The following is a 23,333-nucleotide window of genomic DNA, read 5'->3' on the forward strand; positions in this document are numbered from 1 at the left end:
AACAACAACAACAACAACAACAACAACAAGGATTAACATTTAATCACACTTGGATTCAAATTCAACATGACCTAAATTATGTATCCAATATGATAGTTTTATAACCATACTTTCCTGCTCTTTCTTATTTTATCTTTTATTTTGAACTAAAACTTCCTAGTGATACTAAGCTGTGTGCAGTTCCCTTCTGTGGGATTTGTTGTTGTAGTTGATTGCCTTCGAGGCGAGCATGACTTATTGTGACCCTATGAACAAAAGGCCTGAAGCCCTTCTACAACTATTGACATTTGTCAAATTTACTATCTCTGAAAACCTGCTAGAGGGTCAGCTATGGATTGGTTCTGACTTGACGATACATTAACAACCAGAAGTTTAATTAGATTTCTAAGTTTTTCTAGAAATTAGTTTGAGGAGGCAATGTTGGTACCAGACAACAAAAGACTAGTATTTTGAATTCTTTTGCTTAAGTGTTTGTTCATTTTAATTAGAATTTAGTAAACTGTAATTCTTTTTTAAATGCTGTGTATGCCTAGGTCATAAAAAAAAAATTTAGTTGAACACCCAAGGACCTTTCAACATATGTTTATGTGTGAACAATGTAGTGATTGATGGGCTAGAGATCTCCAGATATATTTTGCCTTTAAGAAGATGAAGGATTACAAAATATCTCAATCTGCCAGCAAAATTGGAGAAAAATGTATTGAGGACTTTGGAAATATTTGTTTCTGAAGAATGGATCACTCATATCTCCTGTTAGTTCAGTACCAACACCGCCCCCATCCCCCCCAGACAAATGTACGTGTGTATACAGTAAACATGAGGTGTCCTTATATTGGTGTGATCCCTGTTTTTCAGTGGTCTCCGCTGGACACCATTAACTAAGGCAGCAGTAAATGAAATCTCCGTGAAGGAAGAAGAAAGAGACATGCCATTTTGAGAGATTTTTATTTTTTTTAAAGGATTGTTTTAAAATTTTAAACTACAAAACAGATTCCATACATTCTGCCATAAATAAAAACAAACAATAAGGCAGGACTCTACAGAAGCAAACCAAGAACAACTTTTTCAGAAAATGTAATAAAATGCTTTACAATCATAAGCCGTACAGTTTTTAAAATAAAACTGTTGAAAATTCACAAATCTTCAAGCGGCACATACACATACAGACGCCCTTGAAGAGGGAACAAAATGTGGTTCTGCCCATGTATACTGTTCTCACATCTGTGAAAACCTGATTTTGCTTAGAGCATGGTCTGTTCCATAGTCTAAAAGTCCCACAGGTTGGTTGGTTTTCCAAGAACCATATGATAGAGGCACCAATGACAATACAACTTTGTTTCAAAGATCCTTGTAACAAAGCGTTGTCTCTTATAAACATATGACATAAGAGGCAAAAAAGGGAATCCTGGGTCAGAGTTTTTCCTTCCAACTCAGGCTTTGAGCCTGCCTCACCGAATTCGCTTCTGCTGCCGTGCTCTGTAAATGTCATGGACAGGAGGCACTACAGCCCCCTTTTCTTCATCCTCATCTGAATCCTCATTGGGCCTTTTCACAGCCTTCACAAGCACTGCATTACTTTCTACTGGGCCATTTCCTTCCACCGTTAGCTCTGGGGCCCCGCCAGTGATGAGCCTTACAGCTTCCTCCACAGCTGTTCAAACAGAAAGGAAAGCTTGAGAATGTCTGAAACAATGCTACTTTGAAGGAATACGTATTGTGAAGGAGTGTGAAGGAGAAGTACTAGAGTGGATACTTTAAAGGCAAAGACAAAAGGAGCTGCTAAAATTATTCAGTCCGTGACATTTTACTTAATGTTTGGCTTTTATCTGTCAAACACAGTTTAGATTACTCTTAGATTTCACTGTACTTCTCCAGGCTGCCTGGTATTGGAAACTTTAATGGCAGTGAATTGCAGTGTCTCATGACTGTGAGGGAACAGTGGAAATTCCACCCTGAGAGTGAACTTTGACTACTTACTATTTGGTATCTTGCATCTTCGGAAAATTTCCATCAATTCATCCACTTGTACAAAAGGACCCTATTTCAATACAAATAAATTTAATTCAAAGTATTCAGACAAGTTAAAATGGCAGGCATTTTTGTTCCAATGAAATGAAGGAAATAGCATGCAACTACTATAAAAAATAAAACCACCTATAAAAATGGTGAAATACTAACCTGGAAACAGATAGGAGGAGGGAGAAGTTTCATTAAAACTACTGCTGCAGGTGGCACTGGGAACACTCCACCGGGAACAGGGTGTAAGCCTGGAGCTAGAAGAGCCAGAGGAGCAGGAGTTAAACAGGATAGCCACCACAGACCTAGGAAACTATAAATGTTGATTTGTACATAAATATTTGTGATGTCTGTGTTGCTTTCTTCAGGACACACTGCTTGCTTTCAGTGATTACCTGGCCTTAAAAAAAATTCATGTGGGTAAGACAGTGAAAGCCTCAACCCTATGGTCATAGGGAAGCAGAAAAGTAGATGAGTTACTTCCATAAAACCATCCAGTGGCTGAACTAAAGTTAGTTTTTGTCTCTTCTGAGATTTGTTCAGTAATTGAATCTAAAGTCACTTATTAACAATATAATTAAAGCACTTTGTTCAGTCAGTAGCCAGAGGGGCCACAGTGCAACAGTAAATGTTAATGATGCCAAATAACAAATTGGAAGAAGTTTTCAGCTCTACAGCTAGTCTGTATGGAAGAGCATTTCTGAAAACACTCAGGTATTACTGCCAGGTAGGTGACTATACTCTGGATCACTGAGCGTTTTGAGAGATTCTGAGTACATCCTGGCTCAAAGATTATACAGATGAGCCACTTGTCATAGTGAACCTAAATCTAATAATTAACCTTCAATGGAAATGTTATGTTACTTTGTCCCCATGCCTCTAGAATGAAATAAATTTAAAACCAGAAAACAAACTCAGGTCTTAGGACCAGATCTAAAGTCATGGCTTACGTGCTAAATGCCGTGGCTGAAATGGGATCATCTGCTGAGTGTCTGGTTTAGGGTACTCTGGTTTTCTATCCACTTCATCTTTCAGAACAGGCACTATAGAAGGAGCTACAACTGGGTCTGGAATGATTGCAGCTAGCTTAGCACGAGAAACATCCTGAAAATGCAGAAGAGAAGAATCCTAAATCTGAAAAGGGGATTTAGGAGTATACATGTGCAGTATTATAATTTTGTGGGCACACTGTAAATAACAGATTAAATGGCAGGAGGAAAAGAGCGTAGGGACAGCAAGAATTTTAAGAATAGCAAACGTGCTTAAATATTCAGCAGGGAAAGCTACAAGGCTCCAAAGACTTATTAAATCACTGATTCTGTTTTATAATCTTTCCCCAGTTAAGATCACTAGACTCAGTGTTGTCAAAAATCTTTCCCCAGTTAAGATCACTAGACTCAGTGTTGTCAAATAGCACATTAGTAGGATAAGTAGTCTTTTAATGAGTAAACTCAGACTAGGCAGTAAACAGTAATTTAGAAGAAAAATTAAAAGTTTAGATATTTAGATACTCTTACAATAGAAGCTTTTTAAGATGAGAATCTGGATTAAGTGAAGGTTCTGTTCCATAATAACAGAAACACAGTTTACCCTAGCATAAACTAGTTACAAGATTTTGCTACTTTATGAGAATCTCAACATTAGGTAAAGAACTAGTGAGATAAAAAGTTATTCCCAATGTACTGTTGAAGGGCGGGATGATTATAGGCAGCCACTATTTGTCAGGCACCTAGCCTAGCATTCTCTTGGTAAGTTATAGCATCTTCATTTTCTAGAAAGACTGCAGTTCAAAGAAAGACTGATTTCTCCAGAGTCACACAGATAATAAGGAAACCAGGCTTCTCTGACTACAAAACCTTCTTTTCAGACTAGCATTATATCACTTTGGCTGAAAACAACAAGGTTTATCAAAGGAAGAAATAGATCTTCAAAGAGAGGTTGATCTATCCCAAAGTAACCCAGTGTCAATCTGCCAGCAATGATAAAAGGACACTTGTTTTCTCAAATGCAGTAGGTTACATTGGCTATTACATAGGGAAACCGCTTTCTTCTATTTCATGCACATATGTCTATACACTTCTATGCAGGTTGGAGAATTCACATTCAAGAGATAGTTCTACTTGGAAATACTAATTTCTTTACTATTTCACTGGGAATTAGTTAGCCAAAAGCAAAAACTGCCCTGCCCTGAGCATCTTGATTCTGAATAGGAATCTGAGACTGGCACCAAACTGAGACTTCCACTGATGAGAACTCTGAAACATAAGTATGGGTAGTTTCCTCAAACATTTTAAATTGGTTCAAATACAAAGTGAGGTCTAGATGAGTGAGGGTAGTGAAAAAGTGGAGGCTGATGACCAAGAATGTCCTAATGATGTTTGGCTTAAAGCGAATACCTGGACCACTTGTGCATATGGTTTCCCTTTGAATTTCCTGTTTGGTCTTTTTTTTTTTTGCACACCATAGAAAGATCAAAAGGTGACAGAGGATAGGATTCCTTCTTAAGAAAAACTATATAAATATTACTCTCCCCTGGCCTGAATAGATCCAGGTATTAGATTTATCTCAGTAATCTGGGTAGAAGTATTCTATTCGTTCCTAGAAGCTTCTTCAAGGAGTGGTATGGTTTTAACAAACTCTAATAGAGAGTTCTGATGGCCTTGTCTGTACAGACTTGCACAACTAACCCAAAGATGGTGCCTCACTGGTGGTTCAGATCCACCACTGGCTCCACAAGGGAAAGCTGGGCAATCTCTTGTTCAATTTATAGACCGGGAAACCTGGAGGGTTTGCTATGAGTCAATTCTGACAACCGCAATGAGAGCAAGGAAGAATGCTTATTATATCTTATAAAATAAATAATAGAAACTATATTTTGCTTAAGCATTTTCACCAATTTGATAAACAGTAAAAATATAACATTGAAGATGATTCAAAATACAAGATGTTGGAATTTTCTTTTCTTTTCCTCTTTCTACCACTCTTTACAACAGGCATAAAATTTAAGAAAATGACAATTTCAGGGAAAGAAAAGTATTTGCCAGGAATCATTTTATTTAGCTACTTTTGATTCTTAATGCTTCATAAAATCAAGTCCCTGATCCTTTTCCCGTATTTTTGGCAAGTCTAGTCTAAAAGTAGGTAAGTTTTATTTCAGAATTTGTTTTAGAATGAAGGTTATACATGAATTATCCTGAAAGACTGAAAAGTAGAGAAACTACATATTTGGATCCTATGTACATACCTTATAGCCCAGTGCTTTGAGCTCACTTGCAGAGCAGGGATACAAATCCATGAATTTGTACCTATCGACCAGCAATGCTGTTTCTTTGCCTTCATATTCTTCTTTGAATGCTGTAAACCGTCTTTTCTCTACTTTGAGAATACTGGCTAGATCACCAATATTACTTTCAAAAGCTAGAAATCTGGCCCATATTTCTCTGTAAGAAAGTAAATAATACTTGATCTGATAAAAACAGCTGCAAATTTCCCTTAATTATAAAAAGCTCTTTTCTTAAAATAAAACACAAAACTCTTGGTTTTAAGGATTTCCAAACTTTAAACAAAACACAATATGTGTATATCATACTTAGCTAGACTAGGTAATTGTTACTATTTTACCATATTTGCTTTATCTTGCTTTTTTGTTAAGTAATTTAAATGGTTAATATCATACTTCTTCAGAACTTAAGCCTCTTCCTTTTCTTTTTTCCTTTTACTTTTTTTAGCATGTCTTCCTATCCCTGTGGTCAGTAAGACAGAACTTAGGATAAAAACTATACATGGAAGAACTTTTTGGAAATTGAAAAATATTTTTAATTTCTCCTGAACTTATAGTAGTATGAGTTAAAAAGGAGGATGCATTCTTCATCCACTATATGGATAAAAATGTATTTCAAAATCTAATACTTTTGAGGCTCACCATGATTTTAACAGCCCAAATAAATGTTCTGAGATTCTTATTAAATGTTGCTCAGTACATACATTGAGTACGCAGCATCAGGCTATCACAAAGATCCTGTACCGGTAAGCATTATTATTACTCAATGAGAACATAAGGATTATGAACTTGGCAAAGGTCAAGGTGCCTGAGCAGGAAGGAATCTGAACTCAAAACACTTCAAAGCCTTTCCACCAAACCACCACAGAGTGCTATTTTCCTGTTTGATAAAAGTGGCAGAGTCAAAGCATAAATCCAGGACATAAAGTCAAATATGAAAGTTAAAAATCATAGATCTTAACTTCTTCATACCAATTTCTAGGGATATGGATACACACACACACACACACACACACACACAGTAAATTAGAAGCATTAAAATATTTTCTAGTAAATTATATTTCACTATCTGTAAAAAAATTATAATCACTATTCAAAAAAGAAAAAAATAATCTTAACTGGGTCTGAGAATATTGCTAGGCATCCATAAAAGAAGTCTTGAGAAAGAAGAGAAATTTGTGCTCAAAATTACATTCAGCTAGTATTCATCCCTTTGGATCACAATTCCATTACTAAGACAGAACTCGACAAACACGGTTTCACAAAGCTTACCCAGACTTCTCAGGAGGAAGGCTTCCAGACGTTAAAACTCTTTCAAACAAAACCCGGGTATTATTGTCCTCTAGAATATGAAAAATTATTAAATATTTTTTTAAAAATTTGTTCTACAAGGTAACGTATTTACATATGCATTACCTCATTTAATCCTAGCAAAAATCTTATCTAGAATGGTAACTATTACCACAGCCAATCTTTAAGGATGAGGAAACATTTCGGTGAGAAAGATTTAGTGAATGACCTGGGTCTCCTATTGAAAATAATACAATAAAGAGAAGCAGTCTTTTCACTTATGGTTTAGCCCTTCCATACATACTTCACTTGCAATAATGTAAAACAATCTTTAACAGTCTATCCCATTTGGAGGAGCTTTGGTAGCACCTTGGTTAAATGAAAGGTCAGAGTGTGAACCCACCAGAAGCTCTGGGAGCAAGATGTGGCAGTGGCTTCTGTAAAAATCTACAGCCTTGGAAGCCTGATGGGACTGGCTTTACTCTGTCCTGCAGAGCTGCATTTTATCACACTCCAAAGGAGTCAAACATGTGTAAAAAGTCATTTAATCCTCTCCACAATGCTTTGAGAGGTGGGATTCTTATTAGGACCATTCTATAGATGAAAAAAATTCAAGTTTAAGATTATGTAATTAGTCTGCCTAACTCCAGAATTCACATTAGAATTAACACTAAATAATGATGTAATATGTTTACACTCTGAGCAGACTCATCACCCCAAATACCAAATCCCCTCCCAGTGAGAGGATTCTGACTCACAGCAACCCCACGGAACAGGGAGATGTGCCTGGCTGCCGAGGGTTCCAAGGCTACAGATCTTTTATGGAAGTAGACCGCTTCGTCTATCTCCTGAAGAATCACTGGTTCAAATCTCCAACCAGAGGTTGGCAGCCAAATGTTTTAACCATAGCAGAACCAGGGCTTCTTCACTAGACTCACAGAGGGTAGGAATGGAGTCCTAGTCACCTTTGTATTCCCAGGTCCTCATAAGTATTGGATAAATGTTGTATAGATGGATGAACAGATAAAAAAGGAACTATTAATCACTGACTAGCACAAAAAAGAGTGTTCATGTAAGGATAATCGTAATTTTTAGAATAACAATATAAATATGCATGAGAGTAATTAAAACATAAGGAGACAATTAAAATTGGTAACAGACGTGGATTTATTTTTTTCTAAGAAAAAAAAAGATCATTTTAATGCCCTACTGTCTTACTTTTCGTAGTTAAGCCTTTATTCTAGAGGGTAGAGTCACTAAGCTGAAATACAAAATAACATTTTAGGTTTCATCTTTCAAAATGCTATTTAGGTGTATACAATGCTAGAATCCTTTACATAGCACATATTATGTATCTCTTCCCTAAACCAGCATTTAAGCCATATCATTAGTCAAAAAATTTTACATCTCCAAATAGGTAACTAGAATATATATCACCTAGCACAATGCCTGGCATTAAATAAAGCAGGACCATTATTAGAACAGGGAAATAAGATGCTAATAAACATAATATTTCTTTTTGAAATCTTCCTCAGTAATTTATAAGTAAGATGTTTTTAAGTTTTGGTGGCTTGTTTGTGCTTTGGGTTGTTGGGGTTTTTTGCTGGGAAAACACTTGTTTTCACTCTAGGAAAAAAGAAATAATTTGCCAGGACTCATCAAGGATGGGTATAAATAACTGTGTGTCTCCCAACTCTAAACTGACTGCTATGTTGTTGTTGCTGTTATGTGCTGTTGAGTCGCTTGCAACTCATAGCGACCCTATGTACAACAGCCCTAAACTCTGCTTTGTCCTGTGCCAATTGCACTGCCTCTACACTCTCATCCGGATTACCCCAGTCACTGAATCAATCCACCTCATAGACAGTCTTCCCCTCCTGCGCTGTCCCTCCACCTTCCCAAGCATGATGTCCCTCTCCAAGGACTGGTCTCTCCTCACAACATGTCCAAAGTATGTTAGATGGAGCCTCAGAATCCTTGCCTCCAAGGAGCCACCCGGTTTAACCCTTTCCAGAACGATATATTTTGGAAGCAGCAGTGGCATCCACTTCCTAAACAACATGCCTCTGGAAAGGCTATGAACTTTAAGAAATGACAATAGTTATAAAAAGGCTTCATTCAGGTCTTTTGTTCATAGGGTTGCTGTGAATTGTGCTCAACTCGAAGATAATCAACAACAACAATAATGATGATATATTAAAGATCATTCTTCACAGTCAGAAAATATCTACCATTACTCAATACAAATTCATGTTTGATAGTCAGACCACAGATATTTCTAGGGTGCATAACAATAGTTCAAATCTAGTGTGTGACATTATAATGCATTTGAAAAGGAATAAAGCCAGTGATATAATTTAAGAGAATGACATTAATGTTTAATATTAAGTAACTTATAGATTGTAATGTCTACTTACCATTGAGGTGAGAGAGATAGTCAATATAGGCCAGGACATATTCTGGAATGTCTCCATATTTCTTGAGCCCTAGCTCAAAAATCTTAAAGGCAACAGATTTGTCCTAAAAAGTGGTAAACAGAGTAAAGTACTGATTTCCATGAATTTCTAACAAGATGTTCAAGAGAATATTAAAACTATTGGTTGCATAATGTATTATGTTCCAGACTGCTAACTTAAAGATCAATGGTTCGAATACACCAGGAGATGAGAGGCAGCCTCTTCCAGAAAAATTCACAGCCTCAGAAACCTGATGGAGGGTTGCCAGGAGTCGGAACTAACTCTAGGACAGTGAATTTTTTTTAAAAAAACCTACAACATCTAAATATGATGAGATACATAAGAATGAAAATGAAAACCATGTTAAATAAAAATTACCATTCAGTGGTTACCAAAAGTGGGTGAGAAGGAAAAACAGTAAATTATTATTTCAGAGGCAATGAATTTCTGTTAATAGTGATGAAAAAAATTTTGATACTGATTGACTGGAATGATGGCTGCACAATAATTAATGTCAGTAAATGCTCATTGGCTGTGAGTTAGAATCGACTCATAGCTGACCATCAGGTTTGCATGGGAGGAGATTACTCATCTTCTTCCTGAGGAGCAGCTGGTGGATTTGAACCACCTACCTCTGAGTTGGCAGTGCAATTCTCTGTTCACTAGGTCAACAGTTTCTTGTCATCGAATAGTACGTATTAAAAGAATTGAAGTGTCAAAAGATTTATTATACATATTTTATCATAATTACAAACATGTGCAGGGAGTTTAGATAGTACAGGGTAAAAAGGCATAAATAAACTTAAGAAGTTACACTGTCAACTCAAAGGCACACAGTTCGAGTTCACTAGCTGGTCCATGGAAGAATGATGGGCAGTCTCCTCCCACGCAGTATACTGCCTCTGAAAATCCACTAGAGGGTCTGCTATGCGTCAGTTCTGACTTGATGTACATGGTGATAATAAGAAGCCATCAACTACTATGCAGTGAGGATTTGGAGGAAATGCCATATAATTTCACACAGATACATTTCCTTTACAAAAGAAAATAATTAAAGCTCAGACAGAAACCAGGACTATCTTTCATTTAAGTTATGTATCTCAGATGAAGAAAACTATTTTACCCTTCTTTTGTGTGTGTGTGTACATGTACACATATATACACAAACACACACAAGTGTATTTCAACATTTACTTTCAACATTCACTGCCGCCGAGTCAGTTTCTATTCCTAACAATGGACCCTCCATCAGATTTCTAACAGTAAGGAGAGGAGACTACCTGTTTTTGTCCTAGAGAACCACTCACCCTGGGCAGTGCCAGCACAGCCCTTCTCCTTCTTACCTTACTACAGTAATATTCCATGAGTGCGGCAGTTACGTAGACATGGTGGCGGGTTCTTGTATCTTCTCTTGCTTTTTTAAATATCATTCTTCCTGATTTAATACCTTCTGCTCTCCTTGCAAATTTCATATATTGGATATACACCTATGGAGAAAAAAAAAAGAATTGTTAATCACTATGGAATCTAAAAACTGGGCAGAATGTTATCCTTCTAGCATGTATAGGCTGACTTTATTCCTATTAAAATAATAATCTTAAATACCAAGTAAATTAGAAAGCAAGATTTTCAATAAATTGCCTAATTTAAATCCACAAACTTGATATTTTGTGGAGTTAGACATGTACACAAATTATTGTTACTGCTTTGATGTACTTCACATAACATAAAATTCACCTTTTTAAAGGTGTATTTCAAGTTTTTGTTTTTGCACATTTATGCCAAAGGCTGAACAATCATTACCACTTTTCTAATTCCAGAACATGTAAGCTAATCTTAAAGGTGAAAAAAAGTGCAACTACTGGAAAACAGTCCACTGAGTATATGCCCACATCTACAAATCTCCATGTTTTATTTAATAAAAGAAGCTGATTTTAATAAACATGTTTAGCAATAAGTGTTAGCTTCACATTTTCTTGGTTTATTACTTTTAAAGTCCACTAAGACCACAGAATGGGATTTGTTGAGTGAATAATTTGATTGGTAAATTATTTATGACCCATTTAAAATCCAGCACCTACACAATGCCAGCACATGAAAAAATATGCAATGTTTAATAACTCTGTGAGCCCTGGTAGCTTAGTGACAAGGTGTTATGTTCCCAATCCAAACACAGGCAGTTTGAATTCACCAGCTGCTCCATAGGAGACAGATGGACAATCTCCTCCTATGCAGTTTACTGCTTCTAAAAACCTGCTGGAGGGTCAACAATGAGTCAATACCCTCAATGGTACACAACAACAACAACAACAACAACTCTGTTCTGTGAGTTGGGTAACTAACTTGTCCTGATTTGCCGGCAAGTGTTAGTTTTGAAACCATTAAGTCCCACTAAAAAAAAAAACCACAAAACCCAGTGTTTTGTGTTTGGGTTTTTTTGTTGTTTTTTTTTTTTTTTCATTTTGTGTGTGTGTACCATCAACTCAGATCTGACTGGTACAGGAGGAGATTGTCCCTCCTTCTCCAGCAGAGCATCTGGTGGATTCAAACCACGCACCCCTGGGATTGCAGTGCAGCTTTTTACCACTAGGCCACCAGAGCTTGCCACAAAACCCATGTCTATGAAAGTCAGAACAACTGAGATTAATGAATAGATGGGCTCTCAATATAAACAGGGAAAAAACAACTACTACTATAGACCAGAATTCAGGATAAAGTGAGTTCCTGCTGCAAGCTTCTGGGACGCTGATCCTTCCCATTCTTAGTTCTTTTTAAAAAATATGTAAATTAGACAATAATTATATGGCATAAAAGAGATTTTTTTAAAAATCTGGCAGGAAATAGATCAATAATAGCAATGTTAAAGGTTTAAGAAGTGTTAAAAGCGCAACTCTGCAAGGAGTGTAACCAATGGAGACAGGTTTAAGGAGAGGAAGGGTTCATTAACTACAAAGAGCTACCTAAGGGAATTACTGGAAGTGCTTTCTATGAAGGTTTTGATGATGTCCACATGATTGCAATTTCTGTCTGTATATCAACAGAAGTGAATTTTACTATAAATAAATATAGTATTAAAAAAATAATCAGACAGTAAAGATGAAGAAAAGATTTCTAAAACTACTCACCAAGGTAGGGTCTATATCTTCAATTGCCAGAAGTCTGTTATATATACTGTGAACCTTCTCATACTTCATTCGACTCTAATGTGGCAAAAGGAGGAATATAAATATATAAACAAGTAAGATAAGAGCATTGAGAAATCCACGCAATGGTACTTGCTTAAAAGCTTAACTATAGTATGAACTGTAGACTAATAACTACTCAGTTTGCATTATCTGTCTAACATAAGGAATATATGAAGCTAACGAAGAGATGGAAACCAAGTTTATTCCTGCAGTTAAAAAAATAAAAATAAAAAAAAAACAACCCCATATCAGGAAGCTCTGGTGGCCTAGTGGCAAGAAGCTGCACTGCAATCCTAGAGGTATGCAGTTTGAATCCACCCGATGCTCTGCTGGAGAAGGAGGGACAATCTTCTCCTGTACCAGTCAGATCCGATTTGACGGTACACACACACACAAAATAATAAAATAAAATTTTTTTTAAAAAATTCAAAGAAACCAAAAAACCAAATTATAAGTTCTAAACATTTCACTTACCTCTTCATAATCTGCATATGCAAAATAAAGTAGCATGTTCTTCTTTAATAAAGTGCTTATGGCTCTTTCATATATATTAGCAGCTTCATCACTAAACAATTTGGCATTATTCATATCCTGGGGGAGAAAAATCAATGAAGCCTCTAGTGCAATCATTTTAATATAACTGAAAGAAAATTAACAAAATTTCAGCTTTATATTTATATGGAAGTATGTATAAATAGAAATATTTCCATTTGGTTTATGTGCATATAAGAAAATACTTAAAATAGCTGCTCTAGGTATAGGGGAGATACTCACCCCCTTCTCTGCTAGCAGTTTACTGGACTGCTCAAGATACTGTGCAGCTTCATACCAAATATCAGGGTGATGGCCCAAAACGAGAAGGCATTGTTCATAGGCAAACATAACTAGAAAAAGACATTCACAAACAACAGCTCATTAAAAGAAACATTTCTTGTAAAATTTCCAAAGAAAACATCACAAATAAATTATTAGCCTAAAAAAGAATCCTCAATAATGAATGATGATTAGAAAAACTGTAGTATGGTACAACCCAAGCCCTATTCATTGTCATTTCTTAAATTATTTAAGCACTAACCATATGCTAAGAAATCTGAAAGGCACAGTGGATACAGTTATGAATTATACTCAAGAAATCTGAAGCATATGGAAAGACAGATATTGAGAAAGGAATCATAAAAAAAAAAGCAGTATGCTAAGGAAATTATCCAGTACTCTTAAAAATTCAGAAGAGCTCTGGAAGCCTAGTGGCAAGAAGCTGCACTGCAATCCCAAAGGCACATGGTTTGAAGTTAGCTGCTCCACGGGAGAATGATGGGCAGTCTCCTTGCATGTGACTAACTGCCTCTGAAAAGTCACCTAAGGGTCAGTGATGGGTTGGTTCCTACTCGACAGTACACAACAATAACCCAAAAAGTCTGAAGTATATGGAAAGACAGATACTGAGAAAGGAATAAAAAAAGAATAAAGCAATATTCAAAGGAAATTATCCAGTACTCTTAAACATCCAGAAGAGCTCTGTTGGCCAAGTGGGTAAAGAATTGTGCCACCAACCCAATGAGGGGGCAGGGGCCAATCTCCTCTTGTGCATTTTACACTCTATGAAAATTTGCTGGAGAGTCAGCTGTGGGTCCATTCCAATTCAACGGCAACTCATTGCATGGCGTTAGTTCTTAAAAACCTATAGCTACAGAATTTAACATAGTTTAGGGACTCAAGAAAAACGTCACTAAGGAACCAACAGCAAAAGCAAACATGAAATAGGGATAAAGCTGATAAAAAATAAAATGGAATAGAGCGGCAGGCACAGACACGAAATAGCAGAGGCAAAGGTAACTGGGTCAATAACCTGTTTAGTACTTATATCTCTTAGTTTGTTGTTATAAATTTATTTGTGTGTCCCCAGAATAGTGTTGTAAATTGCCACCTCTATGCCTGTGGTTATAATCCCATGCAGGAATATATTTGTGTTCTGTCAATGAGTGCACAATGTGTCTTATGTCAGTCTATTGAGATATAAGGTGTTAAATGAGTGAGAGAAGCAGAGACAAGGGGAAGGTACATGCCAAGCCATGAGAAAATCACACAAAAGCAGAAATGATAAAAATTACACGGACCTTCCTCTGGAGCTAACAGACAAAAAAGAAGCTTACCCCGATAGCCAATACCCTGAATTTGGATTTTAGTCTCGAAAACGGTGAGAGAGAAAAAATGTGTTTGTTAAAGCTATTCATTTGTGGTATTAGTTATAGGGGTATTATGGGCTCAATTATGTCAGAATGATAAGAATAGTACAGGATAGGGCAGGGTTCAGATCTGTTGTTCATAGGTTTACACCTAACAACAACAACAACAACAACATATAAATAAGTAAGTTGTGTGGTGCCTGGATCTTAAAAGGTTGCAAAAAAGTCACCTAAGAGACAACAATTACCTGGAGCAGAAGAAGGAGGAGTCAAGAACAGGAATGGGCCATCACAGGCTACTTGTTCTAGGAGCAGCTGCCTTTTTTGCCATGGGCTCAGAAGAACTTGATTATTCATCTAGCTAGTACCATCACTGAACACTATGATTAAAGAATATAAAGAAAAAAGATTCTACAGAAAAACCCTGATCAAAATTGGTAGAAAACGTAGAACAGAATTTTAAATTCTCAAGAATTCCATAATGTTTGGAACACTGGATGTTGGATGAATATTAGAAACTACTGCTTTAGAATAATCTTTAAACCTTAAAGAAAAAATGTCTGAAGTTTTCAAATCCAACAACAGATGAGCTCAGTTAATGTTGTTGAATCCAAACTGATCATAGCTGACCACCCAGTGTTTCTAAAACAATAAATAACAAGGGAGTAGATTGTTCATCTTTCCCCTCAGAGCCTTTGTGGATTTGAACTGCCAGAGGTGCTACCTTTGGGTAAGCACCACAACTCCCTATGGACTATGCCACCAGAGCTCCTTTTAGATTAAATAGTAGGGGGGAAAGGGTCTGTGTGAGCATGATGCCTTTTTAATAACCAGCTGTGTGGGATCAAATTGACAGTTCATTCACTCCCAGAGCCGACTCAGAGCTGACCCTCCAGTAGCTTCTCAGAGACTATAAATGCAGAGGAGAAAATCCTCTATCCTTTTCCTGCAGAGCAGATGGTGGATTTGACAAGCTTGTCTTTGGGTTGGCAGCACAACTCTCTATTCCCACTGTTGTTGTTAGGTTCCATCAAGTAGAATACAATTCAAAGCGATCCTATAAACAACAAATCTGAACCTTCCCCTACCCTTATGCCAACCTCATCATATCTGACACACGCGAGCCATTTGCGACACACCTTGTCAATCCATCTCACTGAGGATGTTCCTCTCTTTCGCTGATCCTCTATCTTTCCAAACATGATATCTTTTTCTAAGGAATGCCCCCTTGTATCAACATGCTCAAAGTATGCAAGATGAAGTGTTCCTAGCCTTGCTTCTGAGGATCATCCTGGTTGTACTTTGTCCAAGACATATTTGTTCTTTTTGGAAGTCCATGAGATATTCAGTACTCTTCTCCAAAACCCCAACTCAAAGGCAATGATGATTCTTTTATCATCACTTTTTTATGGTCCAACATCAGATGCACAGCAAGTAATTGAAAAGATAATGGCCTGAATGAGGTACACTTTAGTCTGAAAAATAACACCATTGCTCACTAGCACTTTGGAGAGGTGCTTGACGGCAGATTTCCCCAAGGCAATACATCTTTTCATTTTCTGACTGCTGGTAAAACGTGTTGATTATGGATCCAAGCAAGATGAAATCACTGACAACTTCAGTCTTTTCTATCATGATGTTGCCTAATGGTGCAGTGGTAAGGATTTTTATTTTCTTGGTGTTGAGATATAATCCATATTGAATTCTGCAGTCTTTGATCTTCCGCAAGAATTTTAAGTCCTCACTTGCAGCTAGCAAGGTTATATCATATGAATAACACAGACTGTTACTGAGTTTTCCTTTGATGCTGATGCCCCAGTGTTCTTCATCAAGTCCAGCTTCTTGAATGATTTTCTCAGCACAGAGACGGAATATCTACTAAGCCTCAGCAACTCAAAATATTAGTTAGGAAACACAGCAATGAATTGGTACTAATAGGGATGAGAAAGGCTGAATAACTAAAAGAATACAATCAATGTCACTGAACTGAATATGGAGAAGTGGTTGGAATGGTGTATGCTTTGCTGTGTATATTCTCAATAACAATAGGCAGCCGTAAAAACTAATACAGGTACATTCTAGTCTGTGAAGTTCTAAGATAGCTAGAATTAAAAAGTCAAATGCTGTGGTGTTATTTGTTTGACGTGCAAGAGGAAGGAGTTCTGTACTACATACAAAAACAGCTGAAGGATTGAGGGGGGGAAAAAAAAGAAAGAACCAGAGAGTAAGCTGGATTCCAAATTCTAGTTCTGGCTGTGGTAGAATAGTTTATTGTATCAAACTAAACCACCGTGAAAATAAAAACATAAATCTGAAATAATATAAAAAGTTGCTATTTGAAGGCATTGGAAAAACTGATTACTATCAAGTGGATTCTGATGCATGGGAACTTCATGTATTCTAATGTACTGTTTTGCTTTTAAGTGCTGTTGAGTTGACTCTGACTCATCCTTATATACAACAGATAGAAATAGGATTCAACTTTTGTAAACTAGGAACCAACACTAGGTGAAATCCTTATTATTTTTGTCAGTATATTCAAGTTCTAACTCTTAGTATCTGTGAAGATAACCTTATTTGGAAAGGGGTTTTTACAGATCTACTCAAGTAAAGGTCTTAGCGGACCAAACCCACTGTCATCAAGTCAATTCCGACTCATAGCAACCTCAGATTAAGACAGGCCCTAAATCCAGTAATTGTGTCTTTATAATGAGAAGAAATACATGGAGATGTGGAGAAGTAAACAGAAATTGGAGTGAGGCATTACAAGACAAAACCAACACAGAGTACTGGGAACTATCAGAAGTTATCAAAAAATCAAAAGATGAATTACATTAGGTAAATCTGCTATTAGGGATCTTTCTAGAGTACTAAGAAGCAACAACGTCAGTCTAGAGACTAAGCTACCCCTGATCCAGTCCATGGTCTTTGCAATTACTTGCTATGCATCAGAGAGCTGAATAATGACTAAGGACAGAAGAAGAATTGATGCCTTTGAATTGTGGTTCTGGAGAAGAATCTTGAACACACCATGGACCACAGGAAAACAAACAGGTCTATCTTGGAGAGGGTGAAACCAAGTTTCTCCTTGGAGGATATAATTTTGAAACTCTGTCTTATATACTTTGGGCATGTGGCCAGGAGGGACTGATCCTCTGAGAAGGAAATCATGCTTGGAAGGGTGGAAAGACAGCACAGGAGAGGAAGACCCTGGATGAGATGGACTGATAAAGTAACTAGGACAATGGGGGTAGGTGTGTCAAAGTCAGTGAGATTGGCTCTGGATAGGGCAGGCTTCAGAGCTATTGTACATAGGGTCACTATAAGCGTCAGGTGACTCGACAGCACATAACAACCAAAACAACAATCAGAAGTTAGGAAGATAGAAGGAAAAATTCTCCCCTAAAACTTTCAGAAGAAACATAAACGTATTAACACTTTGATTCCAGACTTCTAGGCACCATGACTGTAAGAGAAAACATTTCTGTTGTCTTAAGTAACTTAGTTATGAGCCATTAATTAAGGCAGTCCTAAGAACTAATACGGGTACATTCTGATCTCTGAAGTTCTAAGGTAGCTAGAATTAAACTGTGGTGTTACTTGCTTGAGGTATGAGAGGATGGAATTCTGGACTATATACAAAAGCATCTGAAAATTGCGGATGGGGGAAGAACCATAGAGAGTAGAATTTGAAATGTGTATAAATGTCCTCAAATCATAAGCTAGCCCTAAAATTCACATGTGTAGAGGAGAATACAAAAGACTCAGTACAAAACAAAGCTGAAAAACTAAAGAAAATTTAATATAAAAGAAAGAGGTGAACAGATAACTATAGCAGCAGCCCTTTGCAAGAGAGGAGACAAAATACAGAATTTGAGATTAGTCAAGAAAGAACATCTGAGTACTTTCTAACCTTACATTTCTACTGAAACTCCGAAAAGGTTCAGTCTTAGGTATAAAAATTGTGGCCCAGAATTAAGGAGTTTAGGGTAAAACAAAAAAATATATCTGTCCTAACAGTATAAAAACCACCTTCCTCAAGGTGAATGTAATCTGCCAGTTATTTAATTTCACTACTATAAAACTCAATATTCTTCAGAGAGAATTTCTATAATGTATCATCTGTACTTTTGTACTATATCCAAAAGAAAGATTTTAAATGTCTACACAACTGACAGAATAGGAAAATGTAACCAGTCAAGATAAAAAGGATCAAAAAGAAACCAAGCCAAGAGGGTCGTATGTTGGAATTGGCAGACAAGGACTTGATAGCAACAGTTATAAATATGTTCAAAGACATAAAGAAGAGAGATGGTCATAATGAATGAACAGACAAGGCCTCTCAGTAGAGAAATGGACACTATGAAAATTAACTACGAAAACCCCAAAACAAAACAAAAATTTAGGATAGAATCTAGAACAGATCAAGTACAGTATCTAAAATGAAAAATTAACTGAATAGCTTAACAGCAGATTAGATAGAATAGAAAAAAAGGGTCAGTGAACATGAAAATATAGCTGTAGAAATTACCCAATACAAAAATATGATAAATATTTAAGAAAGATTATGGGGGAAAAAAAGCCTTGGTGATCTATGGAACAGTATCAACTGCTCTAACATATATGTAATTGGAGCCACAGGAGGGCTAAACTTGTTACCTCTTTTTGTTATAAGAGTTTGATCTTCTGTACGTAGAGGGTTGCTCTTTTCCCACTGTATATATTTCTTCCACATAGCCACCTGCTGGGCTTCTTGAGGTGTATTCTGAGGAGGCACCGAGGGAGCATTGCGGTCCAAGCCTTTCATTACTGTTTCATATTCCTAGACAATAAGTATTTAGAGTTCTACGGTAAGTGTAGAAAAACTCAAGCATATAGGATGGACTTGATCAGTCTGTAGTACTTTGTTCAAAATACCCATTCTTTTCTGATAATACTTGAATGTTATTTGAAAACTATAAAAGAATGGGAAGAACAATAACAGAGTGAGTACTTGCTAGAAAAATAATACTCACATGAGAACGGGTTCCTAGGACTGAATGAGCTAAACACCGGAGGAGTTTTTTGCTGGCGATAATAGAACTCAGGGAAGTTGGGATAGTAACAAGAACTGATGATCTAGTGACATCATTACTGACATCCTTGGAGAAGCTATCTGTTCAAAATTTTTATACTTAATACTATTAGGCTATTTTTCCTAACATATTTTTAAGCAGATCAATGGATGGCAAGATATACATACACTATAAACTCGTTTTAATATCACACAGTAATACAGTATTCACTTGAGCAGATATGATGAAAGGATAAGAACTACTTCCATAATTCCTAGGTAGAAACTTTTATCCTTTATCTTCATTTTCTCTATTTTGGAAGTATAATTTCTTCTGAACTCAACTTATTCTATTTTATCCTTTAATGTATCTGTAAAAAAATATTGCATTCCAAATGTATCATTTTCTCAGAAGCTGCATTTGATTGACCTTAGTTAAGACTGTTAATGCCTGAAAATATCAAGAATGACATCATAAAAGGAAAGCTTTCCAAAAAATAAGAGATTAAATTAAATGGCCTGACAGAATTCCAGAATTCCATACCTTTGCTACACGCCTAGCATTCATGTAATCTCTACTCCGATCTTCAATCATTTTTTTAGCTAAGTGAATATTGATACCCTAAGGGGAGGAAAACAAAGAAAATATATTATTTTTAAAATTAAGTATGTCTAGTTAGCAAAATGTACTTAATTTACTCATTTATTGAATTTGTGTAAAAATCTTCATTTTTAAAAGATATTTTTGATTAGTAAAATTAAGCTTCAGAAGTATGAAAAACTTCAGAAATCAAAGAGAAGCTGCTTTTATCTATTATGTGCTAGCAGTAAATACTGGGCATTTCTAAGGATATTGGATTACTTGAAAATGATCCATCATTTCACATAAGACTCTTAACTAAAGAATGACATACAAAATCATAGAGATGAATACCCATGAGCTCTGGTGGCCTAGTGGCAAGGAACTGCAACTACAATCCCAGAGGCGCACAGTTTGAACCCACCAGATGCTCTGCCAGGGAAGGAGGGACAATCTCCTCCTGTACCAGTCAGATCTGATTTGACGGTACACACACACACACACAAGCCCACTTTCTAACTTTGAGTGTATAGCTTTAAAAAAATTCCACAAGAGCAAGGAGAGATTATCATTTCTCTCTACAAGTTCCTGAAGTGTACTCTAAGGACCTCTGCTCCCCAGGACCTTTTGTTTCTTCTATAAAAATTCAGTTATTGTCTTTGGAGGCCATATGATGTTTAATATCCTAACAGACTGTATGTAGAAACAGGAGAAGCTACTTGTCTTCTATTAATCTAGGCATTAAAAGACAGTAACAGTGCTAACTTCAGTAGCACATATACTAAAATTGGAACAATACAGAGAAGATTATCATGGTCCCTGCACAAGGATGACATGTAAATTTGTGAAGTGTTCCTTATTTTTGAACATGGAAACAGCTCAAATATCCAACCACAATCAAATGGATTGAAAAATTGTGGTGTATTCACACAATGGAATACTATGCAATACCCAGAAGCAATGATTTTGTAAATCACTGCTTAACTTGGGAGGGATTGAAAAGCATTATGCTAAGTGAACTCAGTCCCAAAAGGACATACTGTTTAAGACCATTACTATAGCCTGCGTATGACGGTCCAAGGAGAGGAAGGTGGGAGCAGAGGGGTGAAGATGGGTGGGGTTGGGAGAGTGGTTACTCATAGGGAGGTCTAGGTAAAGGAAATGGGAAAAATCTGGTGTGAAAAACAATGTATATGAATTTTGAAAGTAAACTAGTATCAGAACTGGCTTTGACAAGCACTGTGGCAACTGGACAATTAAAACAGAAATTCGCGGTGGCGGGGAGAAGAACGAACTGGGGAGGAGGGTAGAGAAAACAGTGCAACAATAAATGAATGAAAACCCAAAATCTCTGTAAATGTTCATTAAAACTAATTAAATTTAGTAATAATAAAAAAAGTAAACTACTACAAAACAAAAATTTTAATTTTTTTTTTTAAAGAGCTGAAAAAATATAAAGCAATGCCAGTGTTTTCACTAGAACTGTTCTTGTTTTGGAAAATGGTTTTGTTTTCTGAATGATACATATGTTAAAATCTAAGGTTTTCATAATTTTTATTTTTAAAGACAAAATCTAAGGTTTCATAATTTTTATCCTTTAAAAAATTGATAACCAGAATCTTGATAAGTTCTCCATTTCAACTTCCAATATGCTAAGTAGAAAGAATGTGCTAAGTAGAGAAAGAGTCAGTGAAAGAGAAGACCCTTAACAAGGTAGCTTGAAACACTGGCTGTGAAAATGGGCTCAAACACAGCAGTGACTGTGAGGTGGGCACAGGATTAAGCAGTGTTTTGTTCTGTTGTATACAGGGTCACTATGAAGCAGAACTAAATGTCATTTAACAACTTTCTAAATGTTGATCAATACAAACAACTATTAAAAACAACACAAAACAACTCTTTAGGGGAGGTCTTCAAATCTCAAGAATAAAGTTTCAGAAAAAATATTCATGTCTGTGAGGAAACAGCTTACTATATGATAATAGAGACATCCATTTTTCAGGCTAACAAGGAAAGAACTTGGAAGCTCTTCCATCTTTACAACAAGAAAAAGATGAACTGAAACATCAATGAGTCTTAAAAAAATAGATATTATAATTTACCGAGAAAAAAAACCAAACAAACCCCAGACAAAAAAACCAAAGAAACCCAACCACCCACTGCTAGAGTCAGCAACTGGTAGAGCAATATAAAGGATAATTGATAACTGAAATAGCTTGAGATATACTCTAATGAGCCCAGCCTTAGTATGGTCCCACACTTCTTTTGGTGTGTTTAACTGTCAAGAGTAGCACCAGGTTCTCAGAGTAAAGACTGCGCTTCCGTCAGGAGGAGGAAAAAAGTTATGAAATGTGTCCTCTCATAAACAAACACCTGCCCTAAAGGAAATGTTATTACCAGAACCTGACTTGGGGAGCTCTGGTGGCCTAGTGTAAGAAATTGTATGGCCAACCCAAAAGCATGCGGTTCAGATTCACCAACTGCCCCCTGGGTAATCTCGTCCCATGCGATTAATAGCCTTTGAAAATGTACTGGAGAGTCAACTATGAGTCAGCACCAACTTGGTGGTAAATAACAACAACTGACAATGGAGAGCTGAAGATGAAGAGAAATTACCTAGTCTCAGGTACATAGCCTTCCTATCTTACATAAAGGAAAGAAACAAGCTAAAAAGCAATTGAACGATCATAGCTCAAGGACATAAATAAGCACATTAAAAGACTGAGACCTATTGATAGGATTATGGAACATGTCCTCTTCTCCATACCTTACCATTACATCAATAGGGTGCCTATATTACAGAATTGCAATTGAAAGAACAAGACTCAGACTCTAGGAAGTTTCTAAGGAAACCAAAAGAAAACAGCAGAGGAGATAAAAACAAAAAAAGGACACTACAGAAAATCTTAGCTTCTGACAACTACAGATAGAGTAAATCAGTGAGGAGATTGCTGTCGTGTTCAGATGAGTTGGAAACCACTCATAGCTGACCTTCTACTAGGTTTTCAGAGGCAGTAAATCTCATGAGAGGAGACCGTCTATGTTTCTCCAACAGGGAAGTTGATCGATTCAAACGATATACCTTTCCTTCAGCAGTGCAATTCCTTAGCACTAAACCATTCCTCACAAGGAGATAGTTGAACTGAAAAGCACAGTCAATCACCCGATTCTAACTGACCTCTACAGATTACTTCAACTAATAATGGCAGAACACATACTTCTGCATCATAACAGACATTGAGAAATGTCCTTTTAATGACACAACTAATGTGGCAAGTATGATGACCATT

General features: G+C 36.5%; 1 protein-coding gene across 1 annotated transcript in view; it reads right to left on the minus strand.

Annotated features, from left to right (window-relative positions):
• Positions 1-942: 942 nt before the first annotated feature.
• CSTF3 (cleavage stimulation factor, 3' pre-RNA, subunit 3, 77kDa) overlaps positions 943-23,333 on the minus strand; it is a 101,657-nt gene continuing 79,266 nt past the window's right edge. The window contains exons 9-21 of the mRNA XM_006883737.1: positions 20,008-20,085; positions 19,070-19,232; positions 13,002-13,111; positions 12,702-12,818; positions 12,168-12,242; positions 10,386-10,529; positions 9,004-9,106; positions 6,569-6,638; positions 5,261-5,456; positions 2,967-3,120; positions 2,179-2,273; positions 1,978-2,038; positions 943-1,651 (exon numbers count right to left, since the gene is read on the minus strand). Coding sequence (XP_006883799.1) covers positions 1,449-1,651; positions 1,978-2,038; positions 2,179-2,273; positions 2,967-3,120; positions 5,261-5,456; positions 6,569-6,638; positions 9,004-9,106; positions 10,386-10,529; positions 12,168-12,242; positions 12,702-12,818; positions 13,002-13,111; positions 19,070-19,232; positions 20,008-20,085 — 1,569 coding nt within the window. The 3' untranslated portion in view covers positions 943-1,448. The remainder of the gene's footprint in view (positions 1,652-1,977; positions 2,039-2,178; positions 2,274-2,966; positions 3,121-5,260; positions 5,457-6,568; positions 6,639-9,003; positions 9,107-10,385; positions 10,530-12,167; positions 12,243-12,701; positions 12,819-13,001; positions 13,112-19,069; positions 19,233-20,007; positions 20,086-23,333) is intronic.

The sequence above is a fragment of the Elephantulus edwardii genome, unplaced genomic scaffold (genome assembly GCF_000299155.1).
Source record: "Elephantulus edwardii isolate Elephantulus edwardi_28Jun2011 unplaced genomic scaffold, EleEdw1.0 scaffold00029, whole genome shotgun sequence".
NCBI classification, from domain to species: Eukaryota; Metazoa; Chordata; class Mammalia; order Macroscelidea; family Macroscelididae; genus Elephantulus; species Elephantulus edwardii.